A 21,833-nucleotide genomic window follows, 5' to 3' on the forward strand; every position below is an offset into this window, starting at 1 on the left:
AGAAAAAGAAACAGGTATTGATTTAGAAAAGATAGGGAATCCAGTATTAGAATATGAATTTAAGGGAGCTTTGAAGAACTTAAGATCAATTAAGGCACAAGGGATAGATAAAATTCCATAAGTATTTGTACAATCATTGGGGAAAGTGTCAAAAAAATGACTGTTCACATTGCTGTGCAAAATGTATGAGTCTGATGACATACCACATGACTCTCAGAGAAATATCATCCACACAATTCTGAAGACAGCAAGAGCTGACAAATGCGAGAACTACCGCACAATCAGCTTAACAGCTCATGCATCCAATTTGTTGACAGGAATAATATACAGAAGAATGGAAAAGAAAATTGAGGATGTGTTAGATGATGATCAGTTTGGCTTTAGAAAAGGGAAAACTAAATTCTGAGAAAATAAGGGTTATTTGTAGGGAAAGACAGGTAATATACAATGTGTACAAAAGCCAAGATGGAATAATATAAATGGATGACCAAGAACAAAGTGACTGGATTAAGATGTGTGTAAGACACAGATGTAGTCTTTTGCTTCTACTTTTCAATCAGTACATTGAAGAAGCAATGATGGGAATAAAAGAGCGTTTCCAGAGTGGAATTAAAATTCAAGGTGAAAGGATATTAATGATATGATTTGCTGATGACATTGCTATCTTGAGTAAAAGTGAAGAAGAATTATATGATCTGCTGAATGGAATGAACAGTCTAATGAGTACGGAATATGGATTGAGAGTAAATTAAAGAAAAATGAAATTAATGAGAAATAGCAGGAATGAGAACAGTGAGAAACTTAACATCAGGATTGATGATCACAAAGTAGCTGAATTTAAGAAATTCTACTACCTAGGCAGCAAAATAATCAAGACAGAACAAGGAGGACATCAAAAGGAGACTAGCACTGGCAAAAAGAGCATTCCTGGCCAAGAGAAGTCAACTAGTATCACATATAGGCCTCAATTTGAAAAAAGGAATTTCTGAGAATGCACACTTGGAGCACACCATTGTATGGTAGTGAAACATGGACTGTGGGAAAACTGGAACAGAAGATAATCAAAGCATTTGGGATGTGGTGCTACAGATGAATGTTCAAAATTAGGTGGACTGATAAAGTAAGGAATGAGGAGGTTCTGCACAGAATTGGAGAGGAAACGAGTATGGCGAAAACATTGATAAGGATGATAAGATATCTCATAAGACATCAGGGAATGACTTTCATGGTACCACCAGAGGGAGCTGTAGAGGGTAAAACTATAGAGGAAGACAGACATTGGAATACCTCCAGGAAATAAATGAGGACATAGGTTGCAACTGCTACTCTCAGATGAAGAGAATGGCACAGGAGAGGAATTTGTGGTGGATTGCATTATACCAATCAGAAGTATGATGACTCAAAAAAAATCATCAAATACATATTTGAACCTCCTCCTTAATCAAATGTTTGGCATCACTGCATTCAGTGCAGCAGGACCTGGATACAACTGTGGTGGGGAAGGAGGTCCAGAACAGAATCAATCCACTATGTCTCATGAAGTCAAATGAGGAACTGCCTGAATAAAGAAACAGTGGCATCATCATTATACATCTACTGGCATTAACAGCTGGAAGGACCAGCAACATGCCTATCAGGTGCGAGTTTGCCACTCAAAACAAGACTAAGGCCTAGTCTGTGGTGTTGAAGTTATCTTTATGTTGTCAGCCACATATTTTGAAAGTTAACCAATTTCTATAACCTGACATTGTAGCTGTCTGTTATTTTGCTGTGTTAGAGTGTACATAGTAAAATAAGCCTTCACATCTTTTCAAATAATTATACACTGATCAGCCAGAACATTATGACCACTGACCTATTATGGATACAAACCCATCCTAGTGATAGCAACATAATCTGCGGAGGAATGCACGGTGCATGTAGTATCAGTGAGCATGCTATCAGTGTGTAGAATGGGGAAGGTGCACACAATCTATTTGAGTTTGACTGGGGGCAAAATGTGATGGTCCTGAGACCTGGCAAGGGTATTTGGCAGACTGCATGACTTGTCAGTGTTCAAGGAGTGCGGTGGTGACTGTCTTCAACAGGCGGTGAAACCCTGTCCAGACGTCAGGGGTTTGGGCACATGACCACTGGAACTGGACATTGGCACAGTAGCAGAGCATATCATGGTCTGATGAATCCCGACATCTTCTTCATCAAGCCAATGGGAGAGTGCAAATCCATTGTCTTCCAGTGAAACAGCTCATTGACCCCTGTACTGTGGGACTTGAGATAAGTTGGCAGGAGCTCCATTGTGCTGTGGGGAACATCCATATTGGCATCCATGGATCCAGCGGAGCTCGTGCAAGGCACCATGATGCCCAAGGAGTATCGTATACTGGTTGCAGACCATGCACATACACTCCTTCTTGACGATCACTTTTCCCAAAGGCAGCAGGATATTTCAGCAAGATAACGTGCCATGTCACAAGGCCAGGAGTGTAATAGAGTAGTCCAGGGAACATAGTGGTGAATTCCAATTGATGTGCTCACCCCCTAACTCAATCCAATGGAACATGTCTGCAATGTGATTGAATGTGGCATCCCAGAATTTACAGGAATGAAGTTGACTTGTGTATACAGATGTGGTGCTAACTTCCTCCAGCAACATAGGAAGGTCTCACAGCTTCCATGCCATGACAATTCACTGCTGTTATCCATGCTAAAGGTGGATGTAATAGCTGTTAGGTAGATAGGCATAATGTTCTGGCTGCTTAGTGTACAGCTTTCCCATATGTTTAGCTGATATATTTGCACCTCTATGTCTTGAGAATCAGCCTTACTTGAAGAATTTCCAAAGCAAAGCAGTGTGTTTCCACATATAATCAGTTATTTTGTACAAGTAATGACATAATTACCTGCTTTTGCATTCAATCATTTCTACAGAAAATTGGGATTCTTGTGAGAAACAATGACTGTTTTCCCCTGCTCTCAGTCTCTGCTTATCATTGTCTTCAACTTACCACGCATGACATCCTCCTGTTCACATACCATCCCATTGTCTTCCACCCACATAATACTTTCTCTCCTCTTCACTCCCCTACTAGATCCCTTATAGGAATCTTTTCTTATATATCTTCCTTTTCTAGTCTGGATCCTCTAACTTGCCAACTTGCCACTGTACTCTCCCTTTCCTCTCAACATCTCTCCTAAACTTCTCTCTCTCTCTCTCTCTCTCTCTCTCTCTCTCTCTCTCTCTGTGTGTGTGTGTGTGTGTGTGTTTGTGTGTGTGTGTGTGTGTGTGTGTGTGTGTGTGTGTGTGTGTGTGTGTGAGAGAGAGAGAGAGAGAGAGAGAGAGAGAGAGAGAGAGAGAAGGGGGGGTGTTGAGGGAGAGGTGGGTGAGGGGGTGAGGGAGAGGTGAGTGAGAGAGAGGGGGGTTGAGGGAGAGGGGGGTGAGGGAGAGGTGAGTGAGAGAGAGGTAGTTGAGGGAGAGGGGGGTGAGGGATAGGTGAGTGAGAGAGAGGGGGGGGGGGTTTGAGGGAGAGGTGGGGGGTGAGGGAGAGATGGCAGAGTGAGAGTGAGAGAGAGAGAGAGAGAGAGAGAGAGAGAGAGAGAGAGAGAGGGAGGGAGAGAGTGAGGGAGGGAGGGAGGGAGAGAGAGGGAGGGAGATAGATCTTGTCCACACTTAAGTGTTTTGCATATGAATCATTTTGTTAGTATTCGAAATTATGTAGATAATTTAAAGGATAAATCAGAAAAGAATCATTTGGAATACATAATAGCAGAAAACTGCATGGCAGCAAAATGAGGACAATGAACAGTTAGGATAAGAAGACAATATAAATTTCTAAGATATAGTGCAAGAGATGAATACTGAAGATTAGATGTATAGATAGGGTAACTAATGAAGTGGTACTGAACCAAACTGGCAAAAGAAGAATTTTGTGGCACAATTTGACATGACACATCCTCAGACATCAAAGAATCATCAATTTGGTAATGGAGGAAAGTGTAAGGGATAATTACTTTAGTGGAAGACTTAGTTTTGACAACAGTAAGCATGTTAAAACTGATGTAGGCTGCAGTAGTTGGATAAATAATGAAATTATTTGCAATGGGATGTATGTGCCTATGAAATCATACCTTTCTTTCATATAACTACTATGACGGCTTATTAAATGTTACAGCAGTCACAGGCACATCGTGAAAGGATTCTTCCAAAATAAATAACATTTTGCTGATTGAAAGCAGTTAAAAGAGAGTTGGATTTTGATGTAAAGAATAACAGTTTGAGTACTACATGCAACTGAGCAAATGAAATCATGATTTTTATTGCTTTTTCCATTGTACTGGAAGATTACAGAACAACTACAGATATTGCAGCAAAATCACTAGAATTTTCCATAAGCAAGGCAGTTCATATATAACACATATACACAGAAGGTAACTGCCAAGATTACTAAACCCAGAACAAAAGCAAAGAAAATGGAGACTTGGTCAAAATCATTTTTAGTGAAGCATAGGGAAGCCTATCAGAGTTTGATCATTCCAAATTTGAAAGTGAAATAAAGCAATAAAGCAAGTGTAGCCTGGTAATCATTCTGTTTACAGATAGTAAAGAAAGTTGCTTGGCCAGTAGGAGACAATGGTTATTTGCATCTCCAGTTGATACGATTCATCAATACATGCTTGCTCACTTACAATGGCTACTATAGCCATCATAGCTATCTAAAACCCATATATGTAAATTATACTGGATTCCAAGCTGAGTACTTTGAGGTACAAAATTAGTGGTCTACATAGACTTTTATGATTTATGAGGGGGACCAAAAAGAAAACTGGATTAACATTGCCTTGGGTGGGGCTTGTGTACTACGCATTTCTGCCACTATGTGTGTATAGCACAAGTCATTATCAGTTCAGTGCCATCTGTGTTGTCAATCTGGTTTGTTCCGTTCATCTGCAGTGATTCTTTTTGCTAGTGCTGCTTTGTTCTTGTTTTGTCTTTTATGATGACAAATTTAATTGAACAACGTGCGACTGTGAAATTTTGTTTACTACTTGGTGCTTTTAATATAAAAAATGATGCTAAGAGAAAAACTCAAGTGTATGAGTGATTTGCTCAATTTAAAAATGTTGACATGTTGATTGATGACAAACCTTGTTTTGGACATCCATTACCTGCCAGAAACAATAAAAATATTTAAAAAATTCAAGAGCTTGTGCTCACATACTGTCAACAGATAACTGATCAACAGTCAGAGATTAATGGATTATCTTGGAGCTCAGTTCAGTGATTTGTGGCAGACAGGAGGCTGGTCCTTCCACCTTGACAATGCACCTGCAGGCACAGCCATCTCTGTTAGACAGTTCTTAGCTAAAAGTGGCATGGTTCCACTGCCCACACATCTTAATCACCTATCCTGGCTCTGCGCAAATTTTTCTTGTTTTCACACATGAAAAGGGGCATGAAAAAACACCAATTTCACAACATGTTTCGAACTGTGGAAGCACCAGTGGGGCAAATGTATTAGTTGTAATAGACAGTAGTATTTTGAAAGGGATAAGGTTGTTTTGTAAACAATATGAAAATATATAGCTCTTAAAAATATTTTTTTTTTTTTTTTTTTTTTTTTTATATATACTTCCTCATATTGACTTAAGCACAGCACACACTTATAACAACAATTTAAACTCAAAATTTCACTTTAAGCCTAGTGGTCTAATGGTGAAGAGCATGCCATTATTTAATTGTAGCAACTATCAAAGTGACAGTCGATAGTCTCAATGCATGCATCACAACAGCACATAAAATTCTGTCACTCTCTTCCAAATACTCAAATTGTTTATTGAGAAATGAAGTGTTTGTTAGGATCATATAAGCACTAATGACATCATATATAATCTGCATGTGTGAGATTTAGTAACTGCACTGGAGACTGTATCAGGTTTGAACCTCCATCCCAAATACGTAAGGAAATGCTTCATCGGTATTACAAACAGTGAGATGTTAAATGCTTTCGTTTTGGTAAGACTTCTATCTAATTGCTGACTAAAAGAAACATTGAATTTGTGATGCACCCATGATATATCCTAGATATTATCCCCTATGGGTTTATTTTCACTTGTCTGAAGCTGCAAGTCTATGGTAATTAATTTTTAAATCATGAAGGCTTCTCACTGAAAGAGTAGCAACCAGTTCAAAAGGCAATGTGGGAAGATGTGTATTCGATACTTATGGATGTGGAATAATTATATATTATTTTTCTATTTGGAATGCAACAATTTTGAGTTTAGGGTTCAAAATACTATATCTTCAACATCTAGCAACACAATGAATGGAAAATGAAGTAAATACATAATTGTTTTAACATACTTCTGTGTCCCAGAAAATGTCGACCCTGTGCCATTCTTCATCATTTAACTGTTTTCTTGTTATTATTTTGAGCTCTAATGTGCCAGAGCCAAAGTCAACCAGAAGTCTTGGCATCCCATCTACCAATTCAAGTGATATAAAATCTGTAAGAGAAACATGTAAACTACTAGTTGAGACTGTCGTCAGACATGCAGAGACATATTTCATAACATTCTCAACCACAACTTCCTCATTAGAAACAACGGCCAGTAAGACACAACAGAGATGTGATCTGCCTCTAATGTGAATAACTGATCTTGCAATCCATTCAAAAAACATGTTTGCAGGTATCTTCATGCTTGACAGATGTGGAATATGGTAACATCTATTGTAAATGTATTTGTAAACTGCAATAACAAATAAATATAATTACTGCTGGTCCATTTATATCTTTAATAAAGGGCTTTAGCTGTACTATGCAGATGCCTTAGTGATATTAAACAGGTGGAAATTCACTATTTTTCTAGTTACATTATTTAGCTTACACTTACCATATTTGCCAACCTGTACTTACCATTTTTCTAAATATATCAACGATACCATGATAATAGGTGACTTCAGTTGTGTTAATAAATCATGCTGACTTTCACATTTGACATGGTTTCTGTTGCAGATAGTACAATCTGTAGAAGGTCTAATCATAAAAGAATCAATTAAGAATCAGTGATACGATTTTGTAAGCTTTCTCAGCAGAATAAATTGTGAGAGTCTCTTTGTTTGACATGACTCAGCAGCAGCAGTGCCTCACTTGAAGATAAGCCTAATGGATCACTGAGATATTGTGTCAAATCGATTTGAAAATGTGGTTGTAAAAATGAGATGAGTATCACAAGAATCATTGGTCTTTGTTATAGACAACGCTGAACTCCCTTCACTTCTCTACTTTTATGTAAACTTTGCAGAAGGTGCTATTAGTCATTAAGTAATAATTTGTATGGAACACACATAAGCAGTAAGGAAACGGTTTCATTACAACACACAGAAAAACTAAACATAACAATGAACAATAATGAATTTAAAATATTAACAAATTCAAAATTCAGTCCTAACGAACTTGAAGTACAATTCAAGACTCTGTTAAAGACTATTTTTTATGACTGGTTTGATGTGACCTGCCTCAAATTCCTGTGCCAACCTCTTCATATCAAGGGTAGCACTTTCAACCAACATCCTCAGGCACGTGTTGTATGTATTCCAATCTCTGTCTTCCCCTACAGTTTTTAACCTCTATAGTCCCCTCTTCTACCATGGAAGTTATTTCTTGATGTCTTCGAACATGTCCTGTGATCCTGCCCCTTCATCTTGTCAGTGTTTTCCAGATTTTCCTTTCTACACTAATTCTGCAGAGACTCTCCAAATTTCTTAACTTATCAGTCACCTAATTTTCAACATTCTTCTGCAGAACCACATCTCAAATGCTTCAATTTCTGTTCTGTTTTTCACACTGTCCATGATTTATTACTATATAATTGAAACATGTCAAAAATTTCTTCACAAAAAAGAGCCCTATGTTTGTTACTAGTAGACTTTTTGTGGCTAGAAATGCCCTCTCTGCCTGTTCTAGTCTGCTCTTTATGACCACCTTGTTGTCTGTCATGGGGTAGTTTGCTTCCATGGTGACACAACTTCTTAACTTCATCTACTCTGTGACCTCCAAGTTTGTTGTTCAGTTTCTCAGTATCCTCATTTCTGTTGCTTCTTATTACATTCATTTTTCTTGCATTTCTTCTCAGTCCATATTCTGTATTCATCAGATTGTTCATTCCAGTCAGCAGATCCTGCAATTCTTCTTCACCTCCCCTCAGGATAGCAATAATATCATCAGTGAATCATATCATTAATATCCTTTCACCCTTAATTTTAATCCTATTCTTGAACCTTTCTTTTATTTCCATCATTGCTTGTTCAATGTACAGATTGAAAAGTAGGGGTGAAAGATTACATCTCTGTCTTACACCCTTTCTAACCTCACTTTCTTCTTGATCTTCCAACTTTATTGTCCCCTTTTGGTTCTCCTACATGTTATAAATTACCTGCCATTCTCTATAGCTTACTACTATTTTTCTCCAAATTTTGAAAGCCTTGCACCATTTTACATAACTCTTTTTCCTGGTCAACAAACCCTATGAACCTCTCTTAATTTTTCTCTGTCTTGCTTCCATTATCAACAGCAACATCAGGACTGTCTCTCTGGTTGTTTACCTTTCACTGCGAGTGATGCTTTTTAAATCCATATAGCAGATAGGCACAACAAAAAGACTCTCACAATTAAAGCTTTCAGCCATTAAGGCCTTCATCAACAATAGCTAAACACACACACACACACACACACACACACACACACACACACACACACACACAGAAAACATTTAGGATGATAAACAAACACACCACTGAAACCTCTAATCAGCAATTACAGCTTGTGGACTGGTGTCCTGTCTATGCTACAACTGATGTTAATTCCAAATTTATTATATTTATCAATGAAGTTACAAGCCTTTTTGAAGAAGCATTTCCTAAAAAATCTGTGAGAGAAAACCTGTTCAAGTCTGGAAACAAGTCTTGGATTACTAAAGGCATCAAAATCTCTTGTAAAACAACAAGAAAACTGTATGCTACAGCCAGGAGTTCAAATGATAACAGTAGGATTATACACTAAACCTGTTCAAGACTGAAAACAAGCCTTGGATTACTAAAGGCATCAAAATCTCTTGTAAAACAACAAGAGAACTATATGCTGCAGCCAGGAGTTCAAATGATAACAGTATGATTATACACTATAAAATCTACAATAAAGCTCTGAATAAGACCATTCAGGCAGCAAAGAACATGTGCTTGAAGGCAGAAATTGAAAACTCGAGCAACAAAGTAAAAACTATCTGGAAATTAGTAAAGAAGGAAACGGGGATAAATGCAGTTTGTAGAGAAAATATCCAAACCAAAAGTGATGGCAATCTTGTTAGCGATCCAAAAACAGTTGCAGAGACATTCAACAACAATTTTTTAACAGTAACAGAAAAAATTGGTTTACAAGGGTCCATGAAGCAAGCCATCAATCTTTTGAAAGCTAGAGTACATGGTTCAGTAAAACACATGAAGGTAAAAACAGTCACTGTTCAAGAAATTGAAAGAGTTATTAAGTAACTGAAAAGTAAAAACACTGTTGGAATTCACAACATTTCTAACAAATTATTAAGATACTGCTCCAGCCATGTAAGTAAAGTCCTTTGCCACATTTTTGATGTGTCACTTAAGCAAGGAATAGTTCCTGAGAAGCCTAAGTTTGCAGTTGTAAAACTGCTGTATAAGAAGGGGGATAAGACAGATACTGCTAACCATAGGCCAGTATCACTACTGACAAGCTTTTCAAAGGTTTTAGAGAAACTAATGCACATTAGGATAGTTAAGCATCTCAGTGAATATATTCAGCAAAAGTCAGTTTGGATTTCAGAAAGGTTTGTCAACAAAAGAAGCAATATTTGCATTTACTGGCAAACTCTTGGAAACTATCAACAAAAAACTGAAAGTGATTGGCATATTTGTGACCTAACGTAAGCATTTGACTCTGTAAATCACCAAATTCTTTTACAAAAAGCTGCACATCTCAGTATAAGTGGTGCAGCAGGGCAATGGCTTGACTCATATCTGTCAAACAGGAAACAAAAAGTTGTAGTAGATAGTCAAGATGATGTCCCATTATCTTCAGAATAGGGTACCATCACATGTGGAGAGCCACAGGGCTCAGTTCTGGGCCCCCTACTTTTTATTATATTTATAAATGATCTCCCTCTCTGTACGGAATATTGTAGATTCACCATTTTCGCTGATGATACTACACTACTTATTGATAATTCAGTAGATAAACTTGAGGTAACAGCAAATAAGGTTTTAAGTGAAACAGTGAACTGGTTTAACAGTAATAGTCTTTCTTTAAATTAAGTTCCAAACAACATCCAAAGATGAGGAAATAGTAGTAAAACTAGGTGAGCAGACACTAACCAGGGTAGTTTCCTCAAAATACCTAGGCTTGCACATTGATAGCAAACTGAATTGGTTAAACCACATCCTGGATCTATGCAAAAGACTAAGTTCAGTGACATATGCACTGGGCATTGTTTGTTCTTACAGAAATATGGAAACCATGAAGTAAGCGCATTATGGTTACTTTCATGCAATTATGGCAATTGGAATTATATTTTGGGGAAATCAGCCACTGGTTAAAAAGTACTGTGTGTACAAAAAAGAGCCATAAGAATCATGTGTGGAGTCCATCCTACAGCCACATGCAGGAATCTTTTTAAGAAGCTTGAAATACTTACATCCACTGTGCAATATATATTCTCTTTGATGAGCTTCATACGAAAGAAAAATCCATCTTTAAGCTGAATAGTGCATATCACAGTCACAATACTAGAAGGAAACATGATATCCATTATGAACAGCCAAATCTAAGTATGGTGCAGAAAGGAGTCCATTTCAGTGGCTGTAAGATTTTTAATGCCCTCCCTTCAAGAATTAAGTATTTGGTAGGTGATGATCTCTTGTTTAAAAAAACCTTAAGGCAGTTCCTTAAGACAAGTTCCTGAACTACTGTGTTTAACATTTCTTGTATTCTAAATCGCAAATGTATGCCTAAATTTGTATTTTTAATACCGAATATTTTTAATGTAAACATATATTTTGCATTATTTATTTCTCTGTAACACTTATTATTTTGTAATCGTTATCTATCTCAAAAATGTATTTTTTGTAGTGGGACCTAAGTAACTGTGTACTGTTTTTGTTTTGTAATCTCTATCTATCTCTAAAATGCATTTTTTGTAGTGGGACCTAAGTTACTGTTTACTGTTTTTGTTTTGTTTTATGTATTACCATAAATTCTGGCCAAAAACTTGTAAAATTGATATGTTCCATATCCTGTGATAGTGTCATAACATGGATCACCGGAACAAGAGATAAAACGCAAACGCAACTTACACATACAACTGCGGCCTCAGGCAAGAGTGCAGTCTCAGGCAAGAGTGCAGTCTCAGGCAAGACTGCAGTCTCAGGCAAGACTGCAGTCATGTGTGTGAGTTGTGTTTTCATGAGTGTTGTGTGTGTATGTGTGTGTATTGTTGACAAAGGCCTTAATGGCCAAAAGCTTTAATTGAGGAGTCTTTTTGTTGTGTCTATCTGCAACTCAGCATCTCTGCTATATGGTGCGTAGTAACGTTCCTTCTCATAATATTGTTACATTCCATCCTGGATTTTACATTGTTTGATTTTTAAATCCATGCTGATTTGTGTACAGACACTTTTCTGTCTCAAGGAAATTTTTTATATTTGAACTCAGAATGCGCTTGAGAATCCCGAGGCAACCAATGTTGAAGATATTGGACTTATGCATGTTCATTCTTTTAACCTTTCTTACATACAGGATTCACTTGTATTTTTTTCCAGTTGCTTGAGACTTTGTCATGGGTGAGAGATTCATGACAAATGCAAAATAAGTGAGGGGCCAATGCCACACAGTATTCTCTGTGAAACTGAACTGGGATTCTGTCTGGACCCGTGCACTTATTTGTTTTCAACTCTTTCTGTTGCTTCTCCATGCCACTGATGCCTATTTCCTTGTCCTCAATGTGAAAGTCTGTGCAAAAGTCAATGATGATATTTTGAACAGTCCTCCTGAGTGAATGATATTTTGAATGTGAAATTTAAAATTTCGGCTTTCCTTTTGCTGTCTTCTGTTGATCCATCAGACATGGTGAGTGACATGATAGAAACATGTGATCCACTTTGTGAATTTATGAATGACCATAATTTCCTTGGGTTCTTGGCAAGATATTTTGCTATGGTATGATGGTGGAAGTTTTTGTATGTTTCATGCATTCTTTGGAATCGGATCATAATGCTACACTATTAAAACCTACATAATTACATTTTCAGAGCAACTCAAACAATACAAGAAGTTGAGGTTTTCTGAGTGTTATTCCATGAAACCATGTCAAGCAGACAATCACACACACACACACACACACACACACACACACACAATATATGGCACATCTTCTGCTTATGCTCACATTGACTAAAATCCTGAGGACATGCAGGTAAGGTTGGAATGTGGAACAGCATATTTTGAAGAATGGGAAATGCTATGCAATAGCAATGTTAAATTGTTTATTTCTCATAAGTTACTTAAAAAAGTCTAAATGAATCTGCTGAGAGAAGAAAAGACATTTCTATGCATACAGAAAAATTTCGCTCACAGACGTTTGTTTTCATACAAATGAATTTCACTCATTTTTTACAAAGAAAGAAGTGAAAAAATGGGTATTCAGACTAGCTGCATAGTTCTTTTATTATTTTATGAAACACTTACATTAACTTATAATATACTGTTATCATTTTATTTCTCTACAAGCTGAATTGAAATAACTTAGCAGCTTACAAAAGAACATTGAATACACCAGCATGAAAATTTAGGAAAGAAGAAACACGAATGATTTGCTATTTTCACTCAGTTTACCAATATGGAGGGTTCACAAAGACAACACAGGGTATACTGTGATTCCAAACACAAAACGAAAATGTGTAATACCGCACCATATTCTATTGGTTACCATCACTGACTCTAGATCTTGAGGTTATAAGTTAAATTGCAGCTTGGTTGGAGATTTTCTTGATTCAGAGGCTGAGTGTTTATGTTGACCTAACAATTTCATCTCATGCTCATCATAAAGACACAGAGTCCACTGAAAGGGCATCAAATAGAAAGACTTGCACCCGGTGCAGAATAACTTGAAACAGGGTCTACTGTCCAATTATGCCATATGATCATTTCATTTCCTTTTACAGAACATAATAATGTCTTTGTTTATTGCAAACATCTCACATGATGTTTCTACCTAACACAATGGCATCTATTGTAGGACCCTAGAACAAATATTTCCTGAGATATTGTCATAATACATTATGAGAGTTGTCCGTCCCATTAGAACCATCCCTTGAACAGCATCTACACCTTCTGGTAAACAAAGCACCATTACTTTGTGAACTGAAACATTAGAGAGGAGGAGGATAGCATGGTAACAGTTTGTTGACCACCTCACTTACTTCACATGTTGTTTTACAGCCTTTATGGAACATATGTTTTCCCAGTTTTGGATTGACAGAAGAGGAACTGTACACTGATTGCTCCATTCCTTTGATCTAAAACTACACAATTTAGTTTAATGTTCACGAGCTCACTAAGAACTAAAAGCATGAAAAGTGTAGCCCAGTCACAAACAACTCTAGACCAGGTGTTCATAAGCAGTTCCTTCCAGTACTTAGTTCTTGTAACTACACTGTTGTTACAGTAAACTTGTGTTTGTTAAACATTTCTTAAAACAGTTTTATTATTACATGAAAGAATATATCTTAACCTAATTTTCAATATAATTTCCACCAATATTAAGGCACTTATCATAGCAACCAACCAACTTAAGAATTTCATCTTCACGTTTGCCACCAGATTTCCCTGTTAAATAGACATTTTGATATGATCATTGTTTTTGTAACATTAACTGCCTAAACTTCTTTTTTATTCTAAGAAGAAGTGTAAATTACTTGGTGCTACACCAGGGCCATATGGAGGGTGAGTCAGTTGTTTCCAGCAACATCGTGTGATAATATCTTGTTTCTATTAAACCACATGAGAATAAGCACAGCTATGACCCAAAAAAGGAAAAATAACCTTTACTGAGATTGCCATGTCTTTTGCTGGATTGCACAACACAGTTTAATTCATGTCTTACGATATGTTTCATTGTCAGGTCTTCAGAGCTAAAATTGTTCATTTCTATTTTACTTTCTTTAAAAATGTTGATTAATGCAATTCTGGTGTTAAAGGAACCAGACCCATTTCAACTCCGGTGACAGTTCAGCTGAAAAGTTTATTACTGTGCCAGTCAAGGAAATTCAAAGCACTGACTACACCAATGGTTTTGTGTGCCTTTTCAGCTGAATTGTCACATTTCCAGGGCCCTATGTACGAAAATTTCCAGTATTTTTCATGTTCTGTGATATGTTCATAAATAACACTTCTTGAACTGAATGAATCTCATTATTTTATAAGGATGAAATCATTTTCTTGAACTTCTACATCAGCTTTCTATACAAATTCTTCTGTGGTGACATTTGCTCTTTCCCAGGAAAATTAGTACAACCCTCTTTAAAAGCTCTTGCATGCCCACTAACTGGCAGTAGGCACCCATGGGTACATGTGGGGACAGGTGGACAAACAACTGACTGTGGGCAGTTAGGCAGCTGTGCTGTAGCCTATGCAATAGTTTTGCACTGGTCGAGTGAACATGGGCATGGGCACTGGTTTGCACATACACAAAATGTATGTGATATAACTACCTGGCATGTACTATATACCAGTGCTCATGCTCCTGTGCAATCTAAGGGGCACTTGGAAGTGTCTGCACCCTATATGGTAGTGTTGTGATAGCCTGCTCCTACTCTTTTCCTTACCATTCCACTGATCACTGTGCCACTGAATCTTGACAGTTTTCACGTCATTTCCACACAACAGTACTGCACATATTTTCCATTAACTGAGCAATTCAAATAACCACAAACAAATGAAAACTAGAGAAAATACTTCCTTCAGTCAGTATCGAATAACAGAAGGTACTCAGTAGACAAGCACAGACTGCTGGCTACAGTAATCATATTTAAAAATGGCACCAGAATAAAAATATGCTTCATAGATATTCACATTCTGCTTCAAATTGTGAAGCTCTTAGCTATCTTGTGACTGATTCATGATGAAATTTTACATCAAGATTTTTTAAAATTGAACATCAAGATTTTTTAAAATTGAAAATTCACTTGTTAAATTACTTTTAAAACAGTAACATGAGTTATACTATTGTACTTTTTATTACATTCAAGCATGATATGTTGCTGCAAAAATTTTATGGATTTTTTTTTCAAGTTAACCTACTTTGATACATTTAAATACTACTTTTAGTGGAAACTTACTTTACCTGAAAGCAGTGTTTCATTTCCATCTGGAGAAGTTAATGGGCCATTATACAATAATAACCCTGCCTTATATTTTGTTCTAAATTCCAAACTAAGATGTGAACTGCCACATACTTCAAGAGCAGGATACCATGCCCAACTGTTTCCTTGGAAATTGCGAGATGTCTGCTGACATCGTGGACCATTAAATTCACTAGAGCAGGAGCACCTGCATAAAAAATGTAGTTGCTAAATACCAATTACTAACTTAGATAAACTATTCATTTAAAGGTGTAATCATGACACACTGACAAGAACTTCTTCAAAGAAAGGCAGTGTATAAAACTTTTACCAACACTCCAAACACATATACAATGTAACTGGATAGATAAAAACATCTTCTCACCAAGCAGTGGCAGAGGAACACACACACACACACACACACACACACACACACACACACACACACACACACACACAAAGTTTTAATTTACGCAAGCTTTCAGAGGCAATGGCCCCTTCTTCTAGCAGAAGAGTTGAAGGGAAAGGAAGCAGGGGGGGGGCACGGGGACTGCGAAAAGTAGACAGGTCAGAAAATGAAAATTATAGAAACTAAAATGGAGTGAAGAAATGAGTGGTTACTGTTAAGAAATGCTGAGTTGGAAGTAATTAATGCATATTAAGGCCAGGCAGTGGTGAGAACCAAGGACATGTTGCGGCAGTAATTCCCACTTTCAGAGTTCTAAGAAACAGGTGTCTGGAGGAAGAATCCTGATGGTGTACCTGGTGAAACAGGCACTGAGGTCACAATTGTCGTGTTGTAGAGCATGCTCTGCAACAAGATATTGTGTGTTAATGGTACACATGCTCTGCCTATGCCCATTGATCCTAACACATTACTAGGTGGTAGTCAAGACAATGTAAAAGGATGAACAGTATTAATGTAACAGCTGAATTTTGATGCGTCGTTTCACAGGTGGTTCTCTGTTTAATAGTATATGTTTTGCCAGTTATAGGGCTGGTATACACATATACAGATGCACACAAAAACTGGATTAGTTCTATATCAGTATAGAGGATGAAACAGTGCAAGATAGAAGACATAATGAGATACTTCAATGGAGTGAAGTTTACCATATGGTATGCTTTTACATTGAAATTAGGAGCATCACATTAACTGAAACTTGAGATGATGTTTCTCTTACAGTTTAACATGTTATTTGATTAATACAGAGGCTGAGTGGACAATGAGACCATCTGTCATGGTTGCGTTGAACATTTCTGTAGCGTTCCGTAGTACGGAGCTGTGAGAGGTATCAATGTGACTGTCTGAAGTACTGCATCGCATATTTGCATTTAATACTGCAAACGACTAGTTGAACAGTCCTGGCTGGTCTGGTTGAACCAATCATGTCCTTAATTTTCCAGGTTGCATGGAGAATGGTATTTATTTGATGTTTGCCCAGTATTTTCATGATCATTCACCTTTGCAGTCCCACATACGGCAGGAATGGCACTCATTATGTTGTTCTTCTTCTAGTTTCTCCTCCCTTCTCTTATCTGACTTTAAGCCACATCTTACTTCTATCTCATTGTAACCACTTTTGCTGAAAGTTTCATGCAGACGCTGTAAGTCATTCGGAAAACTCTTTCTGTTGCAGATGGCCCTGGCTCTTTTATTTACTATGGTGGTTAGTACCAAGTCATGTTTAGATGGATGAAGGTGACTCCAAGCATTAAGTTAAATGTCCATGTGCATCTTCTTACTGTAGACCTAGTGTCCCACCTTGGAGCCCAAATGTCTCTTGATCAAAATTTCCAAGAAGGGTAGGTGTACACTCTCTTCACCTCCACAGTGAACTTGATCCTGCCACGAATGTCACTGAGATGACATAGGAACTCCTGTAGGTTTTCTGTGCTACGTGGCCACACTACAAATGTGTCATCTATGTATCTGTAGAATGCATTCGACTTCAGGTGGGCACTATTCAGTGCTACGTCTTCTAACTGTTCCAGGTATAGATTACTCACATGCAGAGCTAAGGGGTACCCATAGGAATCCTGTCTATTTCCTCATAGAATTTCACAACATTTGAAATAAGTGATTGTTAGTGCATGTCGAAAGACACTGACTGTGTCATTATCAAAGAGTTTGGCCGTTGAGTAGAGCTAGGAATCTTCCAGAGCTATTTGGGTGAAAAGTGACGTGGTATGAAGGCTGACTAGTAGGTGATCCTTGTCCAAGTGTAATCCTTTGGAATACCATCACTTTGCACCAGGGCACCAGTGGAGGATTACTTAGCTCAACTCAAGGCGAAATTTGATAAGACCACAGCCAAACTCTTTCAAAATGTACTAAGCACCAGTGATTCGAAATGAGATGTAAAACTCTATGAGCAATTAGATGGGGTTGCCATGCTGCAGCCCAGTAACAGTATACTAGGTAGTTCTATGTAGTCATGTTGACTGTAGTATTATTCAGTAAATTATCTACGTTCTTGCTTGTACAATGTTGTTCTAGTTGTTGTATTTCTTCATTTAGTAGACAGTGTTATTCTGGTTGCCTTCTTATGAAGTTGCCAAGGGCTGATACGTGAATAATGAGATTTCTGTTCACTTGTTCTGAGTATGTGTCTGTTTTTATGCTACTGGTGTCAAATAAAATCAGCATTTGAAAATATTTTTATCTACTTTTCAACTATTCTGGATGTTCCCTAATGAAAATATTTTATCTACTGTTAAACTATTCTGGATGTTCCCTTATGTTAAAATATTACAGAGGAGATGCTGACTCACAGACAGGCACAACAAAAAAAACTGCTAAACATATGAGCTTTTGTCCCAAAGGTCTCCATCTAAAATAGACAACACTTGCACATTTATGCAAGTACAACTTGCACACAAAATGATCACTGTATCAGGTCACTGAGGTTGGCCTGCAAGGAACTGAGGACGATGGGAGAAGCAATCTGGGTGGTGTGGGTCAGGAGACTGCTGGGGCAATGATAACAGTGTAAGGGTATGGAGGTATGGGTGGCGGACAGTAACGTGCTGCTTGTGGGAGCATGCAGGGCAAGCTGGAGACAAAGTAGGAGAGATAGGTGCAGTCATGAGGATAGAAATGGAGGGGGGGAGGGGTTGGAGTGGAAAAGGAGATAAGTAGAGGAGGGACAAGTAGACTAGTGGGTGCAATGGTGGAATACAAGACTGTGCTGTTCAGGAGTGGTTACAGGCAAGGGGATGGGTGGGTGTCCCTGTAATACAGGTATGCAGGAGGATGCTGGAGGAATGATAACAGGTAGGGACGGCAGACAGTGGCAGACAGTAATGCAGGGCAAGTGGAGACAAGTTAGGGGAGATAGGTGCAGTCACAAGGTTAGAAGTGGAGAGGAGGGGGAGTTGGACTGGAAAAGGAGAGAAATAGAGGACAGGTAAGAAGACTAGTGAATGCAATGCTGGAATAAAAGGCTGTGCTGTTCGGGAGTGGCTGCAGGAAAGGGGATGGATGGGTGAAGGACACGGACTAATGAAGATTGAGGCCAGAGGGTCACTGGAATGTAGGATATATTGCGGGAAGTGTTCTCACCTGCACATTTCAGAAAATTTGGTGCTGGTAGGAAAGATTCAGATAGCACACGCTGTGAAGCAGTCACTGACGTGAAGAACATTGTGTTGAGCAACATGTCCAGTAACTGGGTGATCCAGCTGTCTCTTGGCCACAGTTTGGCGGTGGCCATTCATTTGGACAGACATCTTGTTGGTTCTCATGCCACCATAATAAACAACACAGTGATTACAGCTTAGTTTGTAGAGCACGTAACTGCTCCCACAGGTAGCCCTGCCTTTCATGGGGTAGGTGGCGCTTGTGACCAGAGTGGAGTAGGTGGTGGTAGGAGGATGTAGGAAGGGTAGTGGGTAGGATATTCCTTATTTGTGACCAGATGGTGGGATTTTGGAAGATGGTGAGAGCATTCCACTTGTCACGCAATAGCATCCATGCCTGGAGCAACTGAATCACATTCTCTGCTAAGGCTTTCACTATCTCTCATTGTGCCCTAAAATGAGAAATATCCTAGCCACTACACTTACCAGATGTGCAAAAGTGGCATTCTTCTGCCAACCATAGCATCACAGTGGATAGGAATTACTAAGTTTCATTAGCATATTTCTTTTTACCTTAAGAGAAGAGAGAGAGAGAGAGAGAGAGAGAGAGAGAGAGAGAGAGAGAGAGAGAGAGAGAGAGATTGTAAAGTGACTTGTTCCATACCATTTTCATTAATTGTGTAAATGATCCATGAAATGTGAAACTAACTAACTGACTATTAATTATTCATGGTGTCATTTATTTACTTATTTATGTCTATGGACCATTCTGTGCAATGGTATTGGACATGTTTACATGAAGTAGAAAAATTACAAGTTAAAAAATACACACCTACAAGCATATATCTGTAAACTGACCAATCTCCTCCAAAATAGGTCTAGAAGTACAAGAAAGTTCTTTACATATTTACACAATTACATATGGAACATTACATTAATTTCTTACTTCAAAGTATTCTTCAACAGTTTATGGATAAGTTTTAATCCAGTGAAATTTTAGTTTATTTCTGAAAGCAGACATGTTTTCTGTTGTCTTTATATGGTACTCACAAACTGGTATATAGAAGGCATCCGGCATTGTGCTTCTACAGGCTCTTTGCCAGTTAATTAGAGCAGATTTCCTTCAATATGATAATCACTTTTATTTCTTGTGTTACAGTTACATAGTTACGGATATCTCTGTTTACCCATACTGCATTGTTAAATAAACAATTGTTATATAAATATTTTTTCATGTATGTAAAGTGACATTAGTGTTTATATGTTTTGTTATGTATCTTATAGCCTTCTTTTGTAGCTTTACTACACTAGGTGTGTGTACATTTGCAGAATTTGCCCAGACCAGGATACCATATGAAATTTGTGACTGAACTAGCCCATTGTGTATTGTTAGCAGTGCTTGTGTGTTTATTGTACTTGACATTTCTCTTATTATAAATATACCTGAACTTACTTTGTAACAAATATTATTTATGTTTCTCCTATGACAAGTACCTACCCACTGTCATGCCCAGGAATTTAGAACTTTCTGTCTGTTTAGAACCAAGTCTCCAAGCTTTACTGTAATAGTGTTCAAGCAAGGTGTTTTGTTTGCATGTATTTACATATATGTGACTTTATTTATGTTTATAAAAAGATTATTTCCTCTGAAATAACTGTTTCCATATTCTACATTTAGAGAAGCTAGCTTTTGTAAGTCATCTGTTGAAACACTACTTATAATGAATGATATGTCATTTTCATACATGACAACATTTCCAACGACTATTTTGGACGTATCATTTACATATAAAATAAAAAGCAGTGGGCCTACCACTGATACTTGAGGCACTACATATTTAACAAATTCAAAATCTGAGTAGATATTTGTTATAGTACTGTTCACCTTTTGCTTTATTTCTACACACTGTTCTCTACTTTCCACGAATGGTTTTATGATATTGGCTGCTATCCCCCTTATACCATAACCCTTAAGCTTTTTTAACTGTATCGTGTAGCATACACAATCAAAAGCTTTTGAAAGGTGAAGAAACATACCACAAGCTTTCTTTTGTTCATCTAGTGCCTTAGCTACACACACAATAAATTAATCTATTGCTGTATTGGTGAATCTGCCCTTCCTAAACCCTTGCATTTTTCTATAAAATATATAATTCTGTATTTAATTGCACATTTTATTATTTTAGACAGGTCAGGTGCAATAAATTTGTTTTTCCAATAAAAAAAAATGATAATTTCTGACCTTCATTATCTATATCAATGTGTGCACATATGTGTGTTAATTAACCTTTGTATATGTGAAGTAAAATCTATGAAAGTGTCCAAAAATTGATTGTTATATGGACAGCAAACAAATAAACAAATAGAAATTGGTCAGTAATTTCCTGTATCTTCCTTGCTGCCTCAATCAAAAATAGGGCTCATATTACTCCTTTTACACATTTCAGAAATATTCCTTCTTCCATGACTAAGCTTATGAGAAAAGTCAGAGACTTTACCACCCATAGCAGGCAGCATTTAATTAGTCTAGCAGATATATCATTTAGTCCCTCAGTATTTTTTGTTTTTAATCAGTATGTTATTTTTACTAATTCAGGTTCATTTGTTGGGAGAAGGAACAAATTTTTGTTTCATGAGGAATACTTTGTATGCATTTTTTGTCAGGAGAGTTTTGCTTTATTAATTTGTCCACTACCTCAACATAATGCTGATTTAAATTATTACTATCTTCTTTAGGGTCTTTTATTTCCTTCCCATTTTTATTTATTGTTACGTCCCCACTCTTTCTCATGTCTACACTTTCCTCTCTTTCTTTATGTTTGGCCATATGGTC

At 37.4% G+C, this 21,833-nt stretch overlaps 1 protein-coding gene across 1 annotated transcript in view; it reads right to left on the minus strand.

The window, feature by feature from the left end:
• The window catches only part of LOC126273342 (neural-cadherin-like), a 597,074-nt gene that overhangs the window by 152,418 nt on the left and 422,823 nt on the right, over positions 1–21,833 (minus strand). Inside the window, exons 16-17 of the mRNA XM_049976888.1 lie at positions 15,421–15,626; positions 6,359–6,501 (exon numbers count right to left, since the gene is read on the minus strand). Coding sequence (XP_049832845.1) covers positions 6,359–6,501; positions 15,421–15,626 — 349 coding nt within the window. The remainder of the gene's footprint in view (positions 1–6,358; positions 6,502–15,420; positions 15,627–21,833) is intronic.

This window comes from Schistocerca gregaria, chromosome 5 (assembly GCF_023897955.1).
Source record: "Schistocerca gregaria isolate iqSchGreg1 chromosome 5, iqSchGreg1.2, whole genome shotgun sequence".
Lineage (NCBI taxonomy): Eukaryota > Metazoa > Arthropoda > Insecta > Orthoptera > Acrididae > Schistocerca > Schistocerca gregaria.